General features: G+C 46.6%; 1 protein-coding gene across 10 annotated transcripts in view; it reads right to left on the reverse strand.

Annotated features, from left to right (window-relative positions):
* Positions 1-1091: 1091 nt before the first annotated feature.
* LOC119449951 (cholecystokinin receptor type A) overlaps positions 1092-22439 on the reverse strand; it is a 208860-nt gene continuing 187512 nt past the window's right edge. For 4 of the 10 annotated variants that reach the window (XM_049665544.1, XM_049665543.1, XM_049665539.1 and 1 more), the window contains exons 6-7: positions 13958-14056; positions 1092-1469 (exon numbers count right to left, since the gene is read on the reverse strand). In XM_049665544.1, the coding sequence (XP_049521501.1) occupies positions 1327-1469; positions 13958-14056 (242 nt within the window). In that variant the 3' untranslated portion in view covers positions 1092-1326. Of the gene's footprint in view, positions 1470-4118; positions 4340-13947; positions 14057-17952; positions 18167-22439 lie in introns of those variants that run through there. The other 6 variants (XM_037713257.2, XM_037713255.2, XM_049665542.1 and 3 more) reach the window with 6 other exon arrangements.

Genomic DNA, 22439 nt, shown 5'->3' on the forward strand with positions numbered 1-22439 from the left:
GACCGTTTCAGCTGATCGATCCGTATATATGTTGTCATACCGTGATTGAACCAATCCAATTATAGCCACGTTTTGGTTCATCACACGCACTATAATTAAGAGAAAGCTTTAGCTCGGGGCTTCCTGTCTAAATACGTGGGAAAAGAGAAATCGTTTTTTTTCGGCAACTACTGCACCACATTTGACGAGGTTTGTTGCATTTAAACGAAAAATTTAAATCTAGTGACTGGTTGCTTCAATTTTTTATTTAAATTGTCAATTGTTTAATAAAAATTGACAAAATCGCAAATTATCTGTAAACGAAGCTATCAAGTTTACAGCTGTGTAACTCAGCAATCAAAAATAATATCACAGTTCTGTAAATTACACTTAATAACTAGGTACACGTAAAGCGGAAAGAAATTATCTATTCTAACTGGCTCTCAAATATACTACTAATTTGTGAGTAAAACTTTTTCAAAAATCTTATAAACAGTGTAACAAAGTCACGTAAGATCACGTGACAAAAGTAAATTGACATCTCAAATTTGTACGCTTTGGATGCTCTAATGGATGCAGTTTACAGAACTGCACCTAGAACAGAGCTACGGATTTGTAAACTTCGTGCTTATATGTTTCTCACTTACCAAATCCTGAAAATTCCATTACAAAATTCGGGCCCTAAATCGAAATTCTGCTTCCAACAGTGACTAAAATTTACCTTTTTCTTTCAAGTGCAACATATTTCATTAAAACAGGCCCAGTGGTTGTCTCATAAAAGCGTTTTACATGTATTTGAATGAGCGGCATCGTAGTTAGGCCGGAGTTAGGCCAGAGCTAAAGCTTCCTGTTAACATTGGTGAAAGTGTCCGAATTAATGCTAAACTGGCGATTACACAGCATCAGCCTGTTCGTCAAGATAAACTGACATGTCTTGAAAGTCAGTTCGTTAACGCAAATACGCAATAGCGAATTAGAATCCGCAGAAGAAGCCGCTGAACTTGTGTTCCTGGCCTCGTTCCCATTACTTAATTAATTAAAACTTATTTACAACTAAAACAAGACGCCGTAAACTAAAGAAGGAACGATGAGCATGTAGCCCGATAGGTAATGACGCATGAATAAAGGGTTTTATTTACACAGATGAGAGCCCGTCAGGGCGGGTGGGACGCACGAATGCTTGACAATTCACGCACAGGAGCACGAGACGCCCGAATAGTTGCTGATGAAGAATGGCTGGCATTCGGTTAGACGACACAGTTGTGACACGACACGTTTAGAAGTGACCAGGAAAACAGAGAAAGGCGTGCACGCTGTGTCCGTGCGAGCGTCGCCCGTATCACACAATTACGGCCACGAGAGAGAAGCCACAGGAAAAGTGAGCACGGGTGCTGGGATGCCAGCGCAGGCTGTCCATTTCCGCAGCACAGTCTTGCGCTCAAAACACAGGTCATGTGTCGCCGGAGGACTCTTCACGTTGTGACGAATATCTGGTGACAAAAGAAACAAGAAAAAAAAAACAAGTGAGAAAGAGTATCATCGAAATGTAAAGGCCAATATGTGTGTTGCGAAGTACGCAATATCAAGATAAGCGTTTCTTCCATATAAAGATACCTCTAAATGCATGAACTTTTTCACGCACAGGACTGATTCTATGAGAAAAGCTAATAGCGACAAAAAGCAACAAGGTCTGATAAACAAAAAAAGGCACCATATAATACAGCCACTGTTATTAATTAACAGGAAGTAAGAAGATTACAGGTGAGATAGAGAGAGATAGGAGCTCTTTAATTAATCCTGGAGAGGTCTGTCTCGCGGCATGCCTAGTATGCTACGCCATGTGGAAATGATGACGGAGAAAATGGTACTTAAAATACACGTCAATGACACACAGCATACACAAAACACACCCCAGCACCACAGCACGTCACATATAAACTAATTTAAACTGAGACCGCCGTCGCTGAGGGAGCTTAATCAATGTGCCTTCGTAGCACTAGAAGCACAAGCATCGTTAGTCCATGGACCAATTAAGCAGCACGTGCCGGAAGATAATGAATGATTCTATTTAATCAATTCTCCGTGCGGAAATTAGGATGTGAAGAGCTTCTGAAAGCTTGCAAGCGCGGGTTAATTAGGCAATGTGATTACGTAAAGTCTTCATCAATATGAATGCAACAGCGAATTTTCTTAAACGACGATAATTCATAACGCATTTAAACATAACAGTAACAAAACATAACATTTCAGCATTAGCATAGCATTAAAATTAACATAGCATTTAAACATAACAGTAACATACCAAAATTTAAGCATAACAGTAAGCTTTTTGATGAACTTTTAGTATGACTGAACGCTTTTATGAAGGGTATACGTGTGTTTAGCCCCTACGGGCGCTTGAGAAAAAATTGGTTATATCTGTATACTCAAGTAAAGAAATTCGGTAGTTTATTATAAGGGAAACGTGGATCCAGAGAGTCAAGCTACATTTAAGATTAGGGTAACAACACACAAAAACAAGAGCAAAACCTAGCTTGCTGGCACTTGCCACCATCCTGTCCTGAGAGGGAGTTGCACATCACTCATTCAACCATCTAATATACTTTACGCTCGCCTTCGACAACATATTTCTTGAATCAGCACGCTATCTGGCATTATCGCTTTAGCACGATCCTGTGTCTGCAGCGGATGCCCGCCATCTACTTTGAACGTGCCCTGGGACAAGGGCGATTAGCGAAAGTGTACTTAAAGGCGTGAAATTGAACAATGATCAAGCTGAAGGCTATGAAAGATGGATTACGGACAGGACATTATAAGTCACTATTGGAGTATATCTATGAAACGGGCCTGCATACTTATATATAGCTCCATACTGACGTTATGCCGCGTGGAAAACCAAGCGGAAAAATAAAAACGAAAATTGCGCGCCATGCCACTGCTGCGAAAGTGGATTACCAGCGAAGCAATTTAGCACACGACATAGAGGTGACACAGAAATTAGATCAAAGGTATGAGCAAATTTTCTTTCTCTTGAGCGGCGACGGCGGTCATTCCAAAGAAAGACACACTCACACACAGTTTTATTTTGATCGGCGATCTTGAACGGCGGCATACATTCGCGTGGAAGACTCCCGCCACCTCGGGGAGCCGGAGGAAACTTTATACGCGTGACGGGACCGCCACGCCGGTAGAGCGGAAGCGCTCGGAACGACGACAAAAATCGGGCGGTGCGAGCGTACACATGGCCGACACGGGTCGCATAGGGGCAAATATTTCAGAAACCCTTATTATTTACCTGAGCGTCTACTGACTTTGAAAGTTGTGCCTATTGATAACTAATGCATTGAAAGTACCTATCGAAGGGATGAGACATACAAGCTTTTGCACAGAGTGAAGCAATTTTGCATCAAATTCGGAAGTTGAGCCTCACGCAGATCTGCTGACGAACACGAAAAATGCATAGAACCCTAGCCATAGACCTCTTCGCTGTAAAAGAAATCCCCAGCCCTTCCCCTGTCGAGAAAATGGGGGTAAGCGAAGCGTGTCGTGTGTGTAACCGACCTTCGTCAGGGTAACGTTCGGAAGCGCTCGCCTCGGGATTCTCTGCTCGTCGCTGACGGCGCGCCTCGGGTAGGGAAGCCCTCAAGCTAGAATCGGCACGTCGACGACGAGACCTTTCCCGAGCCAGTTCATGCCGGGGTTCATCAAACGCAGCTTGCTCCTTTGCAGAGTGCACCACGCGTGGCCTTCCCATCTGTTCGCCGAAACCGATCTGAAGCGAGGGCCAACCCGCTTCCATCCATGTTCCTAGAGCCTCGCGACACACCAAACGAACCTGAGTGGTCGCGCGCGTGTCACGTGATCACGCGTGTAGCATATCCAATGCGGGTGTGCGCCGCACGTGGCTATTTCTTTCTGTCTTCCTTCCTTTCTTTTCTTTCTTTCTTTTTTGTCCCTGGTATGTGCCATTGATTTTGAACCCTTTCTGCACTATCATCAGGATAGTCCCACACGACAGGAGTATGTGCCACTGAGCTTGGGCCCTTTCTTTACTATCGCCAGGAACGGCCCACTTCTCAGCGTGACACTTGTGAGCCTATAAAGCTTCGCTTAAAACAAAAACAAAGCACGATGCTTACGAAAACGCACGGGGCATCACCTTGAATCGCGGTTCTTGATACGCCCGCCGTAGCACGCGTCATTTCCGGGCGGAAGCGAGGCCGTCCGGCATGGGACACTCAGGACTCGGCGTCGCTGGCGTTGGCGACATCCATGCGCCTGCCACAGTACGTGGACATGTTGCAGGAAGAAGAGGACTCGCCGTCAGCGAAGGATGTCGCCGGTGCCTTGCACACGGCTGCTGCGCATACAAGGAGAGACGTCGTTATCAGTGAGACGATCCAAGCCTGGCTGCCCCGAAGAATGAGACAAAAAAAAAAATGAATGCCTACGTAGCACAGAAATCATAGAGATGGATCTATGTCAATGCCATAGCATTGCACTAGGATTTCGATACGAGATTGTTGGTATACAATCTCGGAACACTACTGTAGCGCACACAAGGCGCGGACACGAGGAAAGCAGATGAACATGATCTGTGTTCGGTGTCCTTGTAGCGCAGTGCCTGTGTGTTCCATGTAATCTCTTCGTGTATGGTCTTTTTTGAGCTACCCTAGCATTACAGTACTGCACTATTTGCGTGCACGATGACACGATGTTATGGCTGTATTCGGGTACCTAATGACACGGTGACGTAATTACGTACATTATTAATGTTGTGGCCACTGTAGTGACTACATTTGACGACGTTTGTTGCGGAAATCTAGCGCTCCGCGGATGCTTCAGTGCCCATGACAGTGAGTAGGGAACAGTGTCTATCTACTAAAGCATACGATAAATGTCCTCCCGATTTTAAATTTAGATGACCTTCCGCGAGGTGCTACGTGATTCCAAACGTGATACGTGATTTCAAACGATGTATTCGGCTGGTATTACATGCGGATGCAGAGGAGGGGGGCTACGTTTTGTGCATGTTGCCCACACTTGCAAGCAGCGACTGATTTGTAGCAACAACGCAGGTGTTCCATTTCTATTATAAGACCGTTCAATACCATACGCTGTTATATTAGCAGGTTTGTGTTTTTAGAGCGACATATAAACCGACTACATGTTATGCACATGTGGATTGCAATTTCTTGTTTCATTAGGCATAACAAACAGGCGCTCATTGGCCCCGCTGTGTGAGTCAAAATGTCATTTCATATAAACCGGTGTGCTGAGGCTTGGATAGTCTGCCGCGCGAGCTATCTAGTGGTGGTGGTAGAAAAAACTTTCTTTTTCTTCGCCCACTAGCGATGGTGAAGCAGGAAAGAAGGAGACGAGCTGACGAGGACACAATAATGTCGATGACGACAACGGTCGTCGTCAGCGTAACCAGACAGACTGAATGAAAAAGAAACAAAGCCAGTTTACAGCTTATAACCACTGTCACATTAAACGTAGCATGATCGCCGCTACGATTCTCTGGGACGGAGCAAGACGTTTTCAAGCGAAGCTTGTATACGCTAACCTGCGCCGGCGAGAGAGAGAGAGAGAGAAGTGATAAATGAAAGGCAGGGAGGTTAACCAGGACGGCGATGTAACGCTAAAACTACTATGGCTTATACCAGCCTTGGATATGCGGGTATACGAGCCAGGGATATGCGCGTATGAGCCGGGGACAAGAAATTAAGAAAGACAGAAGGAAGGAAAGAAAGAAGGAAGCAAACAAAGAAAGACAGAAAGAAAGAAAGGAAGGAAGAAAGGAAGAGCAGGTGGGGGAAAGCTGCGCCGGCACCAGATCACGTGACGCGCGCGCCCAATCAGGGTCGTTCAGTCTGTCGCGGGAGGGAAAGGGAAAGGGGCTTGCCGCGCGCTCCGCCGAGCTTTCCTCGCCTCAGATCAATTTCGGATGGGAAGGCCGCGCCGAGGAGCAGGCTGCGTTTGAGCAACGGCGCCGCGAAGTCGCTCGAGAAAGGGCTCGTAATCTACGTGCCGAATCTAGCGTGAGGGCTTCCGAAGCCCAGGCGAAACGTCAGCGAAGAGCCGCGGACCCCGAGCTGGGGGGGGGGCACAATGTTGAGGCGAAACGTCAGCGAAGAGCCACTTACCCTGAGTTTAGGGCAAACGAAGCGGAACGCCTGCGACAGCGTCGTCTTGCCACAAGCTTCGCTTGCCCCCATTTCCTCGACAGGAGAATTTTTCAGGGATATCACTCAGTTTAATCTCTAGTAAACTGCGACACATACGTCATCGATGAGACATGGCCGCGCCGGCGGCTGTAGTCTTCGACATCGTGCGTGACAACGTAGGTTGAGGTAATGCGCGAGGCGGTGGGTACAGCTGTGTTCTACCAGGAGAGAGGAGATTGGGAAAATGCAGCAGCATAATCCGCTACCGTGCATGGTTCGCTTTTCGCTCATAGATTATGGTACATAACATGAAAGACCCCCCCCCCCCAAAAAAAAAAAAAAAAAAAGAAAAAAAAAACCATCGAGAATGATCACATAAAAGTAACAGATATTAAACAGCGTCTTGATGTTCACTGTAGTTATTTGGGCGATCAGCAGCTAGGTCTGTTGTTCTGATTAGCCCATATACCACCATGCTACTACGAAAAGGGAGAATCGCGCTTTGCTTGAAAACATACCATTCGTGAAGATCCAACGCCATTGTTGGGACCAACGTTAAGCAAAGCTTTCTTGAAACGTGTCAATCAAATTGTACGCTAGTAGACACATGATGCGCACAAATGTCGGGATCAACGCGTGTGAAGCGAACGCGAAATCACATGCAATGAATATGTTCATGCACAGCACATGTCCCAGATTTGCCGCGCGAATTGAAAATTATTTGCCGCACACTACTGAAGCTTCGAATACAACCGTTACTTCTGCACAAAACATACATGACAATTGGCGATAGCACCTGTGTGTACCAAAGAAAAATTTTGTTGAGAGAACAAGGATAAGATTACTCCCACAAAAACACGACCATCAACATGTACGTGATATTGGATTTTTCATCAAAATAGGCACAATTTTAAATTAAATGAAGTAAAATAGAAGTGGTACGATGGTAAATTTTTGCATGCGCCGACAGCTGATCTTGCGCCATTACGGTACTGCACTTGTCTTCGCACACATTCGGTGGGTGTAGTATAGACCGGTGTGGTTAGGAAAGGGTTAGGCTACACACATTCAGTATAGTTGAGCTATAGCCTTTCAAGTTCAATTTAAACATACACTACAGAGCATATTAGGTTAGGATATAGGCTGCAGTAGTACACAGACACGGAGTAGAAGCTTATAGTGCGCAAGAACAATGACGTAAGATTAAAAAGAGTGCAAGGATACCACTTTCAAACTAACACACCATCAATATTTCCAGCGTCTCCTCAAAGCTACTTAATCACTTGCTAACAAACAGGGACTACATTGCATTCGAAATTCACCAAATGCTTAGTCTGGCCATATCCATTAGTTTTCTGTTACAGAAACTCGGATAAAGGCATCGCGCAAATATATTGTGAAGTCGGTGACGTCAGACTGACGTCATAAACGCGACGGAAGGGCATGAAATTCGATAGTGCGCGTTTGGTTGTCCTTTCTTTCACTAATGATCAACCTATTTTTCCGTCAAATAAATGCCGAATGAGAGAGACAACACTTTATTTTGATGGGGCACGGAGAAGCGTCGATCTCCGTGGTGGGTGGAGCCTTCAGTCCAGGGTCCCCAGCGGCGGTGGCAGCACTTTCGGCTCTGGCGATTAGCTTTCGCTGATCCTCCCACCATCTCCCACTGTTCGTGCGTTGCGTTTCGAAATGAAGTTTTAGGGAGTAACTTACGTAACACATCGTGCTCCTCTAAAGAATGTCTGCCATCGACGCCCCTTTGCAGCCAAATTCAACTATCGACATGCAACCGCATTCGATCCCATCTGGAAGACTTGGTCCACATTTGCGACACAAACAACGCCGCGCAATGCCACCGACGCGTCGACTGCAGAGCACGCGCACGTTCAATGCACTTCGTCTTCGCCGTAGATTGGAACGGCAAACAACGCGAGTGCAAGCAACCTCTTTCGATCCCGCTGCCAGCGTGGGAGATTCGGACTTCCTGCAGCGGGCATACAAAGCGAGGCACCGCACACTATACGGCAGGCCGGTCCCAGCCGCAGGCTATATCCGTTGGCAGCGAGCAGCGTTGCGCGATCGTGCTTCGGCTTCCACGGCAGCGCCTCGTCGCAGTTCCAACACCTTTCTTTACTAATGCGACGGCCCAGGGCCGAGACATGCCGAATGGTCGGAACCACGACGACCACATACTTGCACCCCCGCTACATGGCATACGGCATTGCCCCTCTTCCTTCCTCCGCCTCCCCTGCCTCGTACTTTACACGCGCTGGAACTGTAGTTTGTGTGCTTAAGTCAGACGGTGAGCGTCCCGGCTTTGTCAGCTTCGCTCTCTGAATTGCTGCCCAAGGCGTCCGTGTTTTCCAGTTTCTCGCAAATTAAAGAGGAGTTATTCATGACGCGCGATGCATTGCCTGCGCCAATGCCTCGGGAGGCATTGCCTGCGCGTAGTTCGGCGTTGGCGAAGCGTTTGTGCGCGCTTCAGGGGCGCCCGATGCAAATACGATGCTCGAGATAGGCCACGGCGTTGGCAAAAGAGCCGCACTTTTCAGCGCGGCCGCGAGAACCTAATGACTTGCCGCTGGCAGTGCGTTCAGGTTCGCTGGCCGGGTTTCCGGAACTTCGTTCGTCATTTCATGTACGCGGCGTACACATTTTAACCGCGGGACGTGACTGCAGTGTGTCTCTGCATATAAGGAAGGTTGTTTCGTTGGCACTGCCTGCGTGCTCGACAGAACACAAATAACGAATGGAACGCTGTTAACGCCTCATATGGAACTAAATGCGTATCCTATATATAACTTACGTTTTAGAGAGTTACCGCTGGGTCACATTGTAGGATGTTAATTCTTAATGGGCATAGTTAGAGTGCACGGGCTTCGTTGGCGCGTAACAGTACACTCAAGAAAAAAAATTCCATTCAGCGCAAAGGGGTTGCCAACGTTCCCGTTGTTTATAAAGTGCGGGTCTTGGTGGTATAAATTGCGCTGCTCAAGTTAAACACACAGAAACGCTGGCGCTTAACCTAAGTGTCAGGGTCGTTCTGTGTATGACCTGAACAATGCAACTTAAACCAATCAAGTCGTGCCATAGCAACCAGCCTCCGTCTAAACACTTGCATATATACGCTATGTAGCAGTATAAAAAAACATAGACCACTCTAGCTTTTCGATATTTGCAAGTATTTGCAAATTTTGCAATAGTTGCAATTGAATATTTAAGAGTTTGAATATGAATAAAAATTATGCTTTTTTATTCAATTCCTATCCATCCAATGATTTCATATTCGTAATATTCGAATATTTGTTTCTGATGGTACGGACGAGAGATATAAGTGCACCTTAAGCACGCATATAAAACATTTGCAAGGGCCCTTAGTCAATGTCAATTCTTACATCAGACTCCACCAAAATAATTAACCATTCCTGTAAAGCCTGCTCCAAAATAGTCATTGTTGCTACGTGATTGAACGTTTCTGAGCTCACGTCTGAATCAGTATTATTTTTTTTCCAGCATGATATCTTGGTGTCGTCTATTAAAATGTTTTTCCTCATAGACTAAGTACGGGCTTTTTTCTTTGCTTCAATTTGCGCTAAATTCTGTTTTGTGTGCTCGGTGGGCGTCAATAAGGTTTATTGCGATATTTTATCGTTGCCACGTTAGTTTTATTTCTTCAAAGATGGTAAAATATGCAGTATTCCATTCGTTAATCGGAGACAACTTTTATCAAATATTGCTATTTTTTATTTTAGCATATCACTGTTAGAACACGCCCACAGTATCTGGATTGTGTTTGAAGGTCACGTGCACGATTTTGCCAACCTACACTTCAACATTTCTGTCGCGGGCTCTTCTTTCATGCCTTTGCACTAACTCGTAGTAGAGTACTCAAGCGAGTGCAACTCAACATTACTGTCGTTTTTTTTTTTTGTTTACCTTTTATTTAGTATTGTGAGTTATAAAGGTGAGACCAGTGAAACGCACGTCTACATTTAACGCACGTCCACAGCGCAGGTTTCTTCGTTCATAGACGCACATATTGAATGTTGGTTTCCTTCATATGCCAGAGAAAATTAACTAAAATTCAATTCTGGGGACTCATACGTCCCAAACCACGATATGGTTATGAGACATGGTGTAGTGCCACGTGCGGTTTGACCCCACGCGGTTTTTTAACGGACACCCACTGTAGGATACACGGGTGGTTTTGCATTTCGCCCCCATCGCAATGCGGTCGCCGGGGCTGGGATGCGAACCCGCGGCCTCGGGCTTAGCGGCGCCACACCAAAGCCACTACGCCACCACGGCGAGTTACGAAAGAGAAGACGCTGAATGTAATCACAATTAACCGCGACCGAGCCAAATCCGGATGCATTTTTTTTTTCATCGCGATTGGCCTCTTCGTGCAAGCTCGCGAAAGGGAGCCGACCACTGGTACAGAAATAAAATAAATCTCGATCTGGGCTTGACCGTGATCGAAAGTATCATTTTGACACCGGTACAAGGATACAAACTGCATATCTTTGTGCTGCAACACCTCTACCGCCTTTGTTATAAATCGTCAGCGGCACGCCCAAGGAGGAGGAGGAATAAACTTTATATGTCCAACAGTTATGGCTGTTGGTGCCCGGGGCTAGGCTGCCGGGGGTCCAAAGTCCAGCAAAACTTCAGCAGTACAAAAAGAAAAGAAAACAAAGGAACAAAAAAGAAAAGAAGAAAACTCGCGAAATTAGAGACTCAAGGGAGAGCACACACAAAACTATAGGAAAAGGTGAGACATGTGTTTCGAAGTCACTTTCACTTTCTCTCATTCCATTTTTTTAGACAATTCTACCGCACGTATTTTATATGACCTTATTTGTTGTTACGCGCACCTTATCCTCGCGTTTCTGCGAGCAGTTTAGTTGCAGGTCAAAGCCCCCACACAAATGTGGAAAATCCGCCAATTTGGGAGTCGCTGGACGGAACACAAGGAAACTCACTGTCCACTAAGAAGCGATTCAGAAGTGCAGGCACAGGCGTTACGGAAAATATCGACGTGCCTGCCACAGGTTTTTCAGAAAGGCACGCGGCTTTCTAGCGACTGCTCCAAGCTGCAGTACCGAGGTTCTCGAATCGAATGTTTGTCCAAACCATGTATTGTAAGGGTACTCTGCCTATATGAGGTTTTGCAATCCGCCCTTTGCGCGCTTGGCTTTTGCTTCTCGTAGGCCGGGATTTTGCCACCGAAATCCCACCGTATTGTGTTCGACGGTTGTTCAACCTAAAGTGAAACGTGGGTTGAGCAATATTTTGAGCTAGTCAACTTGTTGACCCCTGTTCGCGGACCTTCGTCACGGCCTGCCACGAACTTTGAAAAACTCAATAATATGACTTGTTCTCCCGTCGTTGAGAAGCCTGGCAGTTCTTGAGCAGCGTGTTTTGTCGTGGTAGTGTTATATTTAGGATATTAGCATTTAGAGCTCCCATGTGTTATTTCTATACGCAATCTCTGCCTCTCGTACGGTCAACCACGTTGTATAAAGAGATTTCTCTGTCGTTAGGCCAAGTAATTTACACTACTCTTAGCGCTGTCAGCTTTAGCGCTTTGTGAAGAACGTACCTCAAAGACTTGGTGCGAGGTGGCAGATCATCTGACAGTTACTAACGCGGAAAAACAACCAAGACTACGAAACCATATTCCCCAAACTTATCTTACGTATACTGCCCTTTATTGGCCATCACCGTGGTAATCTTCTCAATATCAGGGTGTTTGTGCAACCTGAGAACGGCAGGATAACCGGCTCGAATAGGTTCCTTTGAAGTGGATATCAGGTAACGATGGGACAGCGGGCAACAAACAAGCTTGTGCCGTAGCTCATGTTCCCATAACACCGAGAAACCCAGCGAACTGGCTGGACTTATTGTACTAGAAGTGCCACAGCCGAACATCCCGCAATCAGTTGAAAGGATCCAAGAACAACAGACCACTCTTACAAACCAAATCCCAAACTAGAGGAGACCCAGCACTAACCCGTTAGACGCAGACACATCCACGAGCCAACGATGATATCCAAAACTACGTCGAGAACAGACAGGTCAAAACTGAGTGTCAGGTACCGATGTAGGAAATACCCCAGCGAACTGCATACTTACTGCGAACGACCAGGAATACTCTCGCCTACACACATTTTAAATCATTCAAACATCAGACACTCCCTGCCCCAATACAGCAGGGAGAGTTATACTGCTCTACAGTATAAGCTATATACGGAAGTCCCTGTGGTCTCCACAAAAAACGTTAACGGTTGCGGTCAAATGGACTTCGAACAACGGAAAGCGTCTCTAATCTCTGAATGGGTATCTGGTCTCTGAAAGCTGGTCTCTGGAAACTGGTTTCTGACACCGTTATCAGGCTGATCGCCCTCGTGAGTGGCTGGCGGCCGAACGCCGGCCAATATGAAAACGCTATTACACAGGAGAACGTTCGTGAATACGGACTCTTATCCATCAATTAGTCATTAAGTGTTGACATCTCCTGTTTCAATACTTCGCAGAAAGTTATTGTCACATAAGAGCGCGTAGTCGGGGCGCGCGCCGCGTGTCACGCAATCCAGGGAAAGAAGCGCGCGCGCACCGCGACAGTTTCAACAGGGAGAGCGCATACGCCTCAAACAGCCGACGTGACCAACGGAGTCTAGACGTCGAGGCGACGGTAACCAGAGAGAGAGAGAGAGCGGGCGCCGAGGCACCCTCTTACCCGGCGAGTCGAGAGAGAAAGAGATTACTACAGCGTTAGTGTGATGAGTCACCCCCCCCCCCCCCCTCGACGACGCTCCGACGGCGGCGGTCGAAGGTTCAAGAAAAGACTAGAAGATTCCCAGGCTTTGGCCATGCTACGGGATCGCGACTCTGATAGGAAAGTTCGAGAACGCCTGTGACGGCTATATAACCGCCGTGCGAGAATCAGAAGGGAGCAGTGGAGTTCAGTTCAGACCGCTCCGGTAAAGAAATGTAACGTGAAGACTGAACGTCTGCGGAACAAGGGGATTCTTCGGCAAGCTAGTCGACGAGTTCATCGAGCGTCCGCATTTCCGGAAGAAATTCCTTCTTCGAGATTTGCCCCGAGCTACGCGAGATCGTCTGACTCTCAAGACCAGCACGGTGAATATGATTGGACACTTAGTGTTCCTATTCATTTTGTACTTTACGTGTTGGACTCTTAGTGCTTGTCATTAATTATTTTCCTTTGTTTTGTAAATACCCATCTGAATTGTATTGTGTTGTGTCTAGCCTAAGTGTGCAAGCGTGTGTGTGTAACTGCCTTGTGTCAAGAATATATTTTGTTGCGTTTTGACAACTCTGGGTTCTGACTCGGACTTTGGACAGCAACCGGCGTTCGCTGGCGCACCAGAGGGCACTTTCTTAATTGTCCTTGCTTTCGTGGGATTATTTTCGGAAGCTGATAAGTCGGCTTTGGAATTCGGTCCGGCGTCTTCACCTCGTTCACGGGGTCTGTGACAGTTATAAATATCGAGGTGCATCAAGGTGATCATGCTGGGCGTGCTGGTCGAAAATATTTTTTCGTCCAGCACCAGGAAAAAAATAACTTCTTTCTCTGTATCTCTCTCTGTTCTTTTTTTTTTTCGTACACAAATTTACAGTAGAGCGCCGCCAATTTTTGTCACTTCTCCGTCCAGAAAGAGTTCGAGCTTATAGCCTTGAGAGTTCATATTTCGAGGCACTATAAGATACTTCCTTACAAAAGAAAGTGGTTAGTTTGGTGGGGGTTAGTATCATGGTTTCTTAAGCGCACTTATTTTTACCGTGCTTTTGGTCAGAGGCTTCATTGACATCGTTGGTTGCTCTCTCTTCCTTGACACTGGACAGCCGGCTTGTGAACGTGCTCCGTAATGATCCCCTGCCTATGGACGTGTAAAAAAAAAGGAAGTATTTTGATTTCCCTGAATTCAGAGAATAAAATAGAAAAATAAAAGTTGCCAGAATAGGAGTCAAAACAAGATCACAGAGCGCACAGTAGCGCTTGCTCTGTTCCCTCGTTGTGGACCTCATGACAAGACGTGGGGGGCACACTTGGAAGGCCTTCCTTGGTGTTCAGTTATGTCTGCCATCACAATGGTGTCTCTCGATACGTTAGCAGCCTTGGCGGCGGCGGCAGCTTCTCGCAAATACGTCAGTATGGCAAGTGTACTGCCACAAATAGAGCTAGAAAATAAACATTGCAATAACACTTGACTTGCCGCTCGCAAGGATTAAAGGCGAATGAGCTGCTTTATTTCTCCCGGGAAATTTTCTTTAAATAATCAATCGCTAACTCACTGAATTATATTCGTGATATATTGGTTGCTATCTATTCTTCGTTTCGTACACATCGTGAATTAAGCCAATGTAAGTAATGGAAAGCTCACGTTGAATATCACATTGAACATTTCAACTTAATAATTTTTAACATTTCTGTAAGGTCGTTTACAGCTCAAGCACTCCTATCGCGCATCGTTGTAGTTGCGATATGTCGGGCAATGTCTGAACCACGTTTTTAAGCCTATGGAATAAATCAATTACAGGATATTATAGCCGAAGATTCAGAAAGCATACCTCATATTAATCGATAATTGTTTCAAACTACGGCTTCAATGTGAATTGTCCTAAGAGAACATCTCTCCGTCGTCTGTCACTTTCTTTAAAAGCAAACAAAACAAACAAATAAACAAAACAAAATAAACAGACAGACAAACAAACAAACAAACAAACAAAACGAACAGGCAGATAGTCAAAATATTTTCACAGATATTGGATATTGACTATGGCGAAGTGCACAATACCCACGTAAGGTTTAGTAGTTGAGTCGACTGCCCACAAGTGAAATGCTGCATTACAGGGGCGATGCAACTGCGCCATTTCCTGCGATTCTCTCGCTTCGTGCGTCATAGTAGCAGCAGTAGTTGAGTTAGTGCATCTTTCGTGGCAGTGGTTAATGCGATAAAGAGGCAAGAAGTATGATGAAAGACTGCTAGGCGGACGCTGAGGTGTCTTGGGTCGTGCAGTGACAGCACCGGCAGCAGTTCAACGACTTCGCTGCGACAACCTTGGGAAACAGAAGACGATGACATGTGGTTCTCCCTAAAGTTTGTTCTTTGCGCCCGTGCTCGCTTCTCAAGCGAATACTGCAATTGGATATAGAAATTTTTGCCCGTTATTACAGTCGCGCCAACGATTCTCTTTTCGTAAACTGGCGTCGCCCGTCGTCGGAACTATTCTGCAGTTCTGCACGAAATTTACGCCCCAGATTCTCCGGAATGGTCACAGCAAATTGAAAGCAATTTTATGCGTATGCATTCAGAATGCCAATCTTGGTAGCTTCATTCTGACAGCTCAGTGCGAACCACTGGGCATATCACTGAGTTATATTCTCGCTTAAATCACTCGCGTTATTAAATTACTGCTCTTATTCTGCATGCTTCGCGTGTTTCTGCCTCCGTGAGAAGCAAAATTTTGAAATCGGCGTTGCTGGACTAGCTGACATCGTCATCATGTAATATGAATGCGTATAATTTGGTGAGTGCGTGGTTGTTGGCGCTTTCTGCTACGCTTTGTCATAGATTGTCCGTGAAAGGCAGCTGAAACGCAATGCGAACCCGAGGTGTGTGGCGAATGTCTTATCTTTTTCACGTACAGAGCGTAAATTGTTCTTTTTTTATTATACTGTTCACGTTGAGAGTTGTTTCGCTTTAGTTGTCAAGTTGTCTTCATCAATTTTTTGGTTACAGCTTGCTTTTTGATGTTGCCCCCTTCAAGAGGCATGGCATGGCCAATCACACCGCTTCAACTGTTTTCGTGTTTCGTGCCCCCTTTTTTCAACCAATGCGACAAAAAAAATTACTTTCAGTGATTTCATTAAAGTTTTGCATTCATCCATCCAATTTCAGGGATGAAACTTTGGAGTTTGTCAAAAAAATTACAGAAGAACGCAGCGCAACGGAAATTAATTCCGTTGCGCTGCGTGTGCCTGAAATCTGCGCGCAAATGTTTTTTGTAATGGTAAGAGCTTTCGATCCGTGGCTTCTAACATCAATGCCATTCCTTTCAGCCTATACGACCAAGATTACAATTCAGCAAGAGGCACACAGCTAGGTGTTTTTCCTTTTCTCTCTCGCTTTGTTTTCGCAAGCTGGATGCACGTCTCATGGCTATCGGCAACACATTATTTGAAGACCCCCCCAATCAAGTAATCAAGATTCCCAGCAAGGACGTTCGGTTAATGTTCGCTTCTGAATTGTTTTACGGGTAAGGTGTTGCACTGCCATTCGTGACTGACATGCCAAATCAATTGCGCGAGTCCTGCAGGTTTCAAACACTGGTAATAAAGACATAATAATAATAGAAGAAGAAGTCCGAAACAGTTATCGGCAATATATGGCTAGCAACTAGACCTGGTAAATACGAAAGGGTGCAAATACTGCCTTTCCCGTTCAGATGCATTTATACAATAAGTGCTGCGCTCTAGAAACCACACAAAATATTGATGTCTGCTCCTTTGTTATGGAGGAGTATTTATCGGCTTCCCTATTTGCTATGTGTGATGTATATGAATTATTTTATTCGCAGCGGATATCCGCCAGCATACCTGTAATAAGTAGACATTCTACAGAGAGTCTGAATTCATTTTATTGCAGTAGCATTGTGCTTATCATTCATGGGAGAAAGAGAGAGATTGTGGTTGTGAATAGGAAGAGGCGTTACATCATGAGATCAGCGCTGTGGGTTATCATTGAAAACAGCGGCGAGAGATAGGGTGCGCGAGGGGGCATAGGGCGAGAATCTACGTCAAAGGGTGAGGACGTGCGTGGCACACGAGAGTGAACGAAAGCAAGAAATACGTCAGTGCAACTTGACGCCACTGCCATGGTCGGAAAGGGGAAGGCGTGGTTACGTAATCGAGGCAGCGCTTTAAGCTGGGCGCGCTCCGATTTCACCATCATCTTGGCTCGTCGAGGTTCAGCAAGCCACGGCGCGGATTTCATCATTCTGCACGGTCGGTGGTTTGCGCCGGCTAATCCTCGAATGCATCACCCTCTTGTCTCACTATAAGGCGCCCGTGAGGTTCATTATGTCAGCAATAAAGGTGCCTCGCAAGTAGGTACGTGGTCATGTCCAAAGAGGGAGCAGCCGCTGCTGCCCCGGACAGAGGGCGTGGCCAGAGCGAAGTAGTTTTCTTCGTTTTCTATCCTCGTCTTTTGCTCGCGTTGTTGGTTTGTTACCAGCGCAAAACTCGGGGCTGCCCTTAAACGCACTGGGCTTCTTGCTCGGCCCAACGTGATGGTGTATATATAACCCTACAGCAAGAAAAACAAGAAGCTGTTGTCCTTGTCTTAGCTTTAACGATAGACCGTGTTGTGGAAGTTTGGTTGCGCTGCCGGTATTCCTGTCAAAAAAAGAAAGAAAAAAAGTAACTTGTACTAAGGACGTGCGCGAGACAGAAGTCCATATATCACGTCCGTGATTTCTCGGTATGTGTCTTCTCAATGTGAACCACTCTTTACAGCAACAGTGGGTTGAGCTGCTTAGCAGTAAGAGGAGATTGATTGGATGCGTGAAAATGCGAAGAAAGGTCGTGTCTTGAAAACAGTGGCAAGAGTGCGAGAAGCAAGGAAGCGAGCGCTTGTTCTGAAGTCGTAAAAGTGCCGTTGTGCAGAAAGCAGGGTGGCATTCCGAACGGCATTGGCGTGCGAAGCGGTGGCAGTGAGGCTGAAGCTGTAGCTTGTGAGCTTCTTTTGTGTCCGGCTTTTCTTATATTTTTTACCTCACGGTCCATTCTGCGACCATGTTGCCTGGTTTAAGGGATGAGATACCGCTTCGTCACACCTCCTGCTCCCACGCTGGGAAGTCGGGAGAGGTGGGCGAGCCGTCTTCGGCGGAGTCCAGTCGCCGAGGCCGTGTCGCCAGGGTCGCGGGTCTTCTGTGCGGACCGGCGCGGCCACCGCCATCGTAGCGGTTGCGGTGAAACGAGGACCTCCCTGCGTGTGAGACACGTTGGTCGCGCACCCACGTGCCTGTCACTTATTGGCGTTCTCGGGGGTGCCTGTCAGCTTATCGGCAAGCGTGAAGACCTTAGATGGCAGAGAAGTGGCGCATGCGTAACGTTTTCTCCCTTCATACACAAACACGCTTAGACACTGTTTCAACCAAACGGGTACCGTGGAAGCCTGCAATGCGGAGGGTGTGACATCGAAGGGATAGCTGGGATCACACTGAACGTACAACGAAGCTAAAAGGGAAACCAGTACTGTATTCACGAGAAAGTTCCGCAGTTAAAATAATTTTTACCCTGGTGCGCTGATCGAACACAGTGTCACTGCCTTCTTGGCGCAGTTGGACCACCAACTAAAAGTGACCATGAAACTAGCAAATGACAGGGTGAAGCCGAATCATTTGAGAAATGTAAACGCTAAAACCTCGAATAAGGTATCAGTAAGCCTTTGCTATGCTCGTCAGGTCTGTTAGCATATCTAAAGTGTATCGCAAATACAGTGGCGCTATAGGTGCGACCCCCTTAATCGAGACGAATTTTTATGAAACTGGGAAAGTTGCATTCTGAATGAATTCTGGGGTCTTGCGTGCCAAACCCCCATTTGATTATGAGGCACGCCATAGTGGGGGACTCCGGAATAATTTTGACCACCAGGGTACCTTTACGTGGCCCCAATGCACGGGACACGGACGTTCTACAGCGCATCTCTTAGGCGCCCGTTCCTATACAGCGAGCATCGGCGTTACCGAGCGAACGAGTGCAGCGAGAAACGAAAAAGTGGGAAGCGGCGAGAGCGAAGAGGCGCGAGGACGGTGCAGCGGAACCAAGAGGCAGAAAGTGGAGGAGGGTATGGCGAAGGCGTGAGAAGAAAAGCGTAGTGTGGCGACGATGGCTACGAGATGGCGCCAGAGTAGCGCGCGTCATCCGGGAAGTCTCTCGGCAGCGGCTGCAGTGAAACGCGCCCACGCGTCACCAACGCGCTGGCTCTCGCGGTCTCCGGTCTCCCGATTGGCGAGGCAGTCGCGCCACACTGCGCTCCGTTTCCAACGCGCCGCATGAGACAGATTTTCCGCGCCAGCCAATATATCGCTATATGAAAACAGGCATACAGCTGCGCCCAAATTTCGCGTTAGGGAGTGTCGTAATTGTTGGTCTTTCTTTTTTCTTTCCTTTTTTTTTTTTGCATTTCGCTTTCATTGAAATGCGGCCGGCCGCCGGGGCCGTGATTTGATCCCGCGACCTCGTGCTTACAGCAGCGCAACACCATAGCCGCTAAGCCACCGCGGCGGGCAAAGTTGCGTTCTGACCACAGAGTATGCGTTTTATTTTGTACCTTTGCGTTTCTATTTCGTCATCGTGTTTTCCGTCGACGGTGATGCAAAGAACAAGGTAGGCACGACCGTTTGCTTTGGAAGCTTCTTACTCGCTATAATTAACGCATCTTCGTCAAAAATAATTCTATAAAAGCTTAATATGGATAATATATAGATGTCTAGACCACCACTGAGAGAAAAAAGTTGTCGCAGTTTCACCTGAAAGGCGAAGCATCAATTGCGATAGCAAATTTGTAGAGAGCTATACGGAGCAATGATATTAGCTTTATCAGCTGTATGAACTTGGACATGCAGCAGCACCGGCAACACGCAGAACTGTTGTCGACGCCGTCGGCGTTTTGCCCGCGTTCGCTCAAAATGCGTGCGGCGTTGGTGACTGTTGCCGGAGCCTCTGATATAAATATGCACTTGGTGCCGCAGCTAAACGTCGCCTCCCTTCCCTCCCCCTCCCCCCCCTCCCCCACGGCCGTTCGCGCATCGGAACAAGGCGCGTTTGCTCTACATATATGAAGATTGTAAAGGAGGAAAGAGACGCCTACTTCTGCAGCCCTTAAGGGAGCACGGCGCAGAACGCGCCTTTGTTCTCCCCCGTGCGTTCACTCCCCGTGAAAGCGCGCGCCCCTCGCGCCCTTTCACTCGCACATACAGCGTTCGGCGCGCGGTGACAATTTCATCTCCATTGACGTCATACGGAACCTCACGGCAACGGCGACAGCGACGACGACGACGACGGCGACGACGACGACGACGCCGACGGCAGAAATCTGCTTTTGAGTGTCCATATAATTGCTCTCGCAATAAAAAGGAGTAGAAAGTATTATTTAAACATCTGAGACGAAAATGTGGATTTGGCAGGACATGCAGAGTGCAGAATCGACGCTCTGATAGAATAACTGAACGAATGCAAAGAAGCTCCTTTCGAAGACGTCTGAAAATTGCTAACAGTAGTCATATCAGGAAATGTGTGCGTACGTGAAACATGCCGTGTTCGGAGCCGGATTAGAATAATTTCACAACTGGAGAAAATGATTTTGCTGTAAGTTAGTCAGGGCCCGAAAGAAAAACGTTGCTGATGATGACAGTGTCGTTTTAAAACGCCTGGAAGGCTTGCCAGAGCAATATAGCCCAGATTACGCTGAAAAATCTTCAGTGTCCATACATACACGCACTCTACAGTATGAGCGTGTTTGTTTGCCTTTTTATCTAAGCGGAAATGGGTATAAGGACCAGAAGCACGTTAGTCTGATTTTAATTAGGTGAAAAGCTGGACGAGTTGGATCTGATGCATTCTTTGGATCAGCGTGGCAACACGGTTGCGTTGCCGTCGTTTTGCGGCGCTGATCCAAAGAATGCGTCTGATGTTACCCTCGTGTTGATTTCAAGTAATAATTAACCTTTATCAATTATTTTAGATTTGCTTTAACTGGAGAGAAATGCTCCGCGGCGTGCAACTCGCTTTCACACTGTTAATCGCATTAAGCGAGCCGATTTAAGCGAAGTGCCATTAATGTCTAGCTCTGATACTATTACTAGATGAGAAGATTTGTAAGAGATGTTCTGTCGCCTGTACTAATTCTTGCACACGATCATTCTAACCACGGCCTCGTTTTATACGAATAACAATTCTAAAAAAAGGGAATACCACCGAAGTAGATCTTCAATGAGCGTCCCGATCCAATTAAACGCTGCCTACCTTAGCCATGACACTGCCTCTAAGTAATCGAAAAGAGGCTTGTTTAACAAGGCGCGCGGTAATTAGACGTGAAACCACTTAGCATTTAGCGTGGCCACGCTGGTATAAGCAGGCTGTGAGAAAGGTGTACAACAGCGCGACTTAAAATGAAACCGTATTTGCGATAAGGATCTACAGTGCAGTCAGCCCTACCATCTAAGTGCCCAGGGGTTTCAATGCCAGTACGCGCACTGAGCCCCGCAAAGCAATATTATAGCTAAGCCTTTTTTTTCTTTACCATCTCCCTCAATATGCAAAGCGTACGGAGACCACGCTGTTAATTGGTCGTCTGGTTCTTCTTGCTTCCGCAAGAGATCGCACATAGGCGATGAGACTTGCTGAACACCTTTCGTGCCTTTGTTTTCCGGTACGACGTCCAGCGTGAACCTCTCCGTATTAAACCGGCTGGACTATAAACCGTTTATGGAAATGAAGATTCTTGAACCGTGGCGCCCCACTCGTCGCTGGCGAAGAAAAGAATGAGAAGAAATGCTACAGTACCGCGAATGGACAGGTCTGTGCGACCGTTTATAGACTTGGTGCCCATGTTCGCCTGTGCGCGTAACTACTGCTCTTTCTCACGCCGCCTTCGTGTTTTTTTTCTTTTTTTTTTTACGCTTGCCACTCCGTCTCGTGAATAATTTGGCAGTCCAGACGGAGCAAAAGCTTACCCACGGAAAGTAAAGCAAAGAGAGAAGGAGAGGGAGACGCATGCATTGCTTCGTTGAGTTTCAATTACTGAGACGGCTCATTACCGTAGATTAAGGGCCACGGTACGGGTGCTTTATTGTTTAAATAAATATTCCACGCAAGTGAACATTGCAGCCAGTGAGAGGCGACGTTTGTAGGATCCTTCGGTATCACAGGGGATGACTAAAATAATAAGCATGAGACCAAGCAAAGCTGGCCTGCAGATAACAATACTGAATAAAAGTGCTAAATGTGTAGTGCTGACTGCCGTAATGTTGCGCGTGAGGAGGATGTCGTCTTGCAATCTTGCAGGAAATTGCTCGACCACCTCCAATTAGGCGATTCGACCTGCCACACATTCAATCAAGGAAGTTTGGTATTCTAAATTTCTGTGAAAAATTAGCCATCTAAGGTATAAGACTTCGTGACTGCACTTGCCTCTAGGGTATGGAGATAACAAACGGCGATGTCGAAAAACTGCAGATGGCATTGATATTAAAAGC

The sequence above is a fragment of the Dermacentor silvarum genome, chromosome 4, assembly GCF_013339745.2.
Source record: "Dermacentor silvarum isolate Dsil-2018 chromosome 4, BIME_Dsil_1.4, whole genome shotgun sequence".
In the NCBI taxonomy this organism is placed as follows: domain Eukaryota; kingdom Metazoa; phylum Arthropoda; class Arachnida; order Ixodida; family Ixodidae; genus Dermacentor; species Dermacentor silvarum.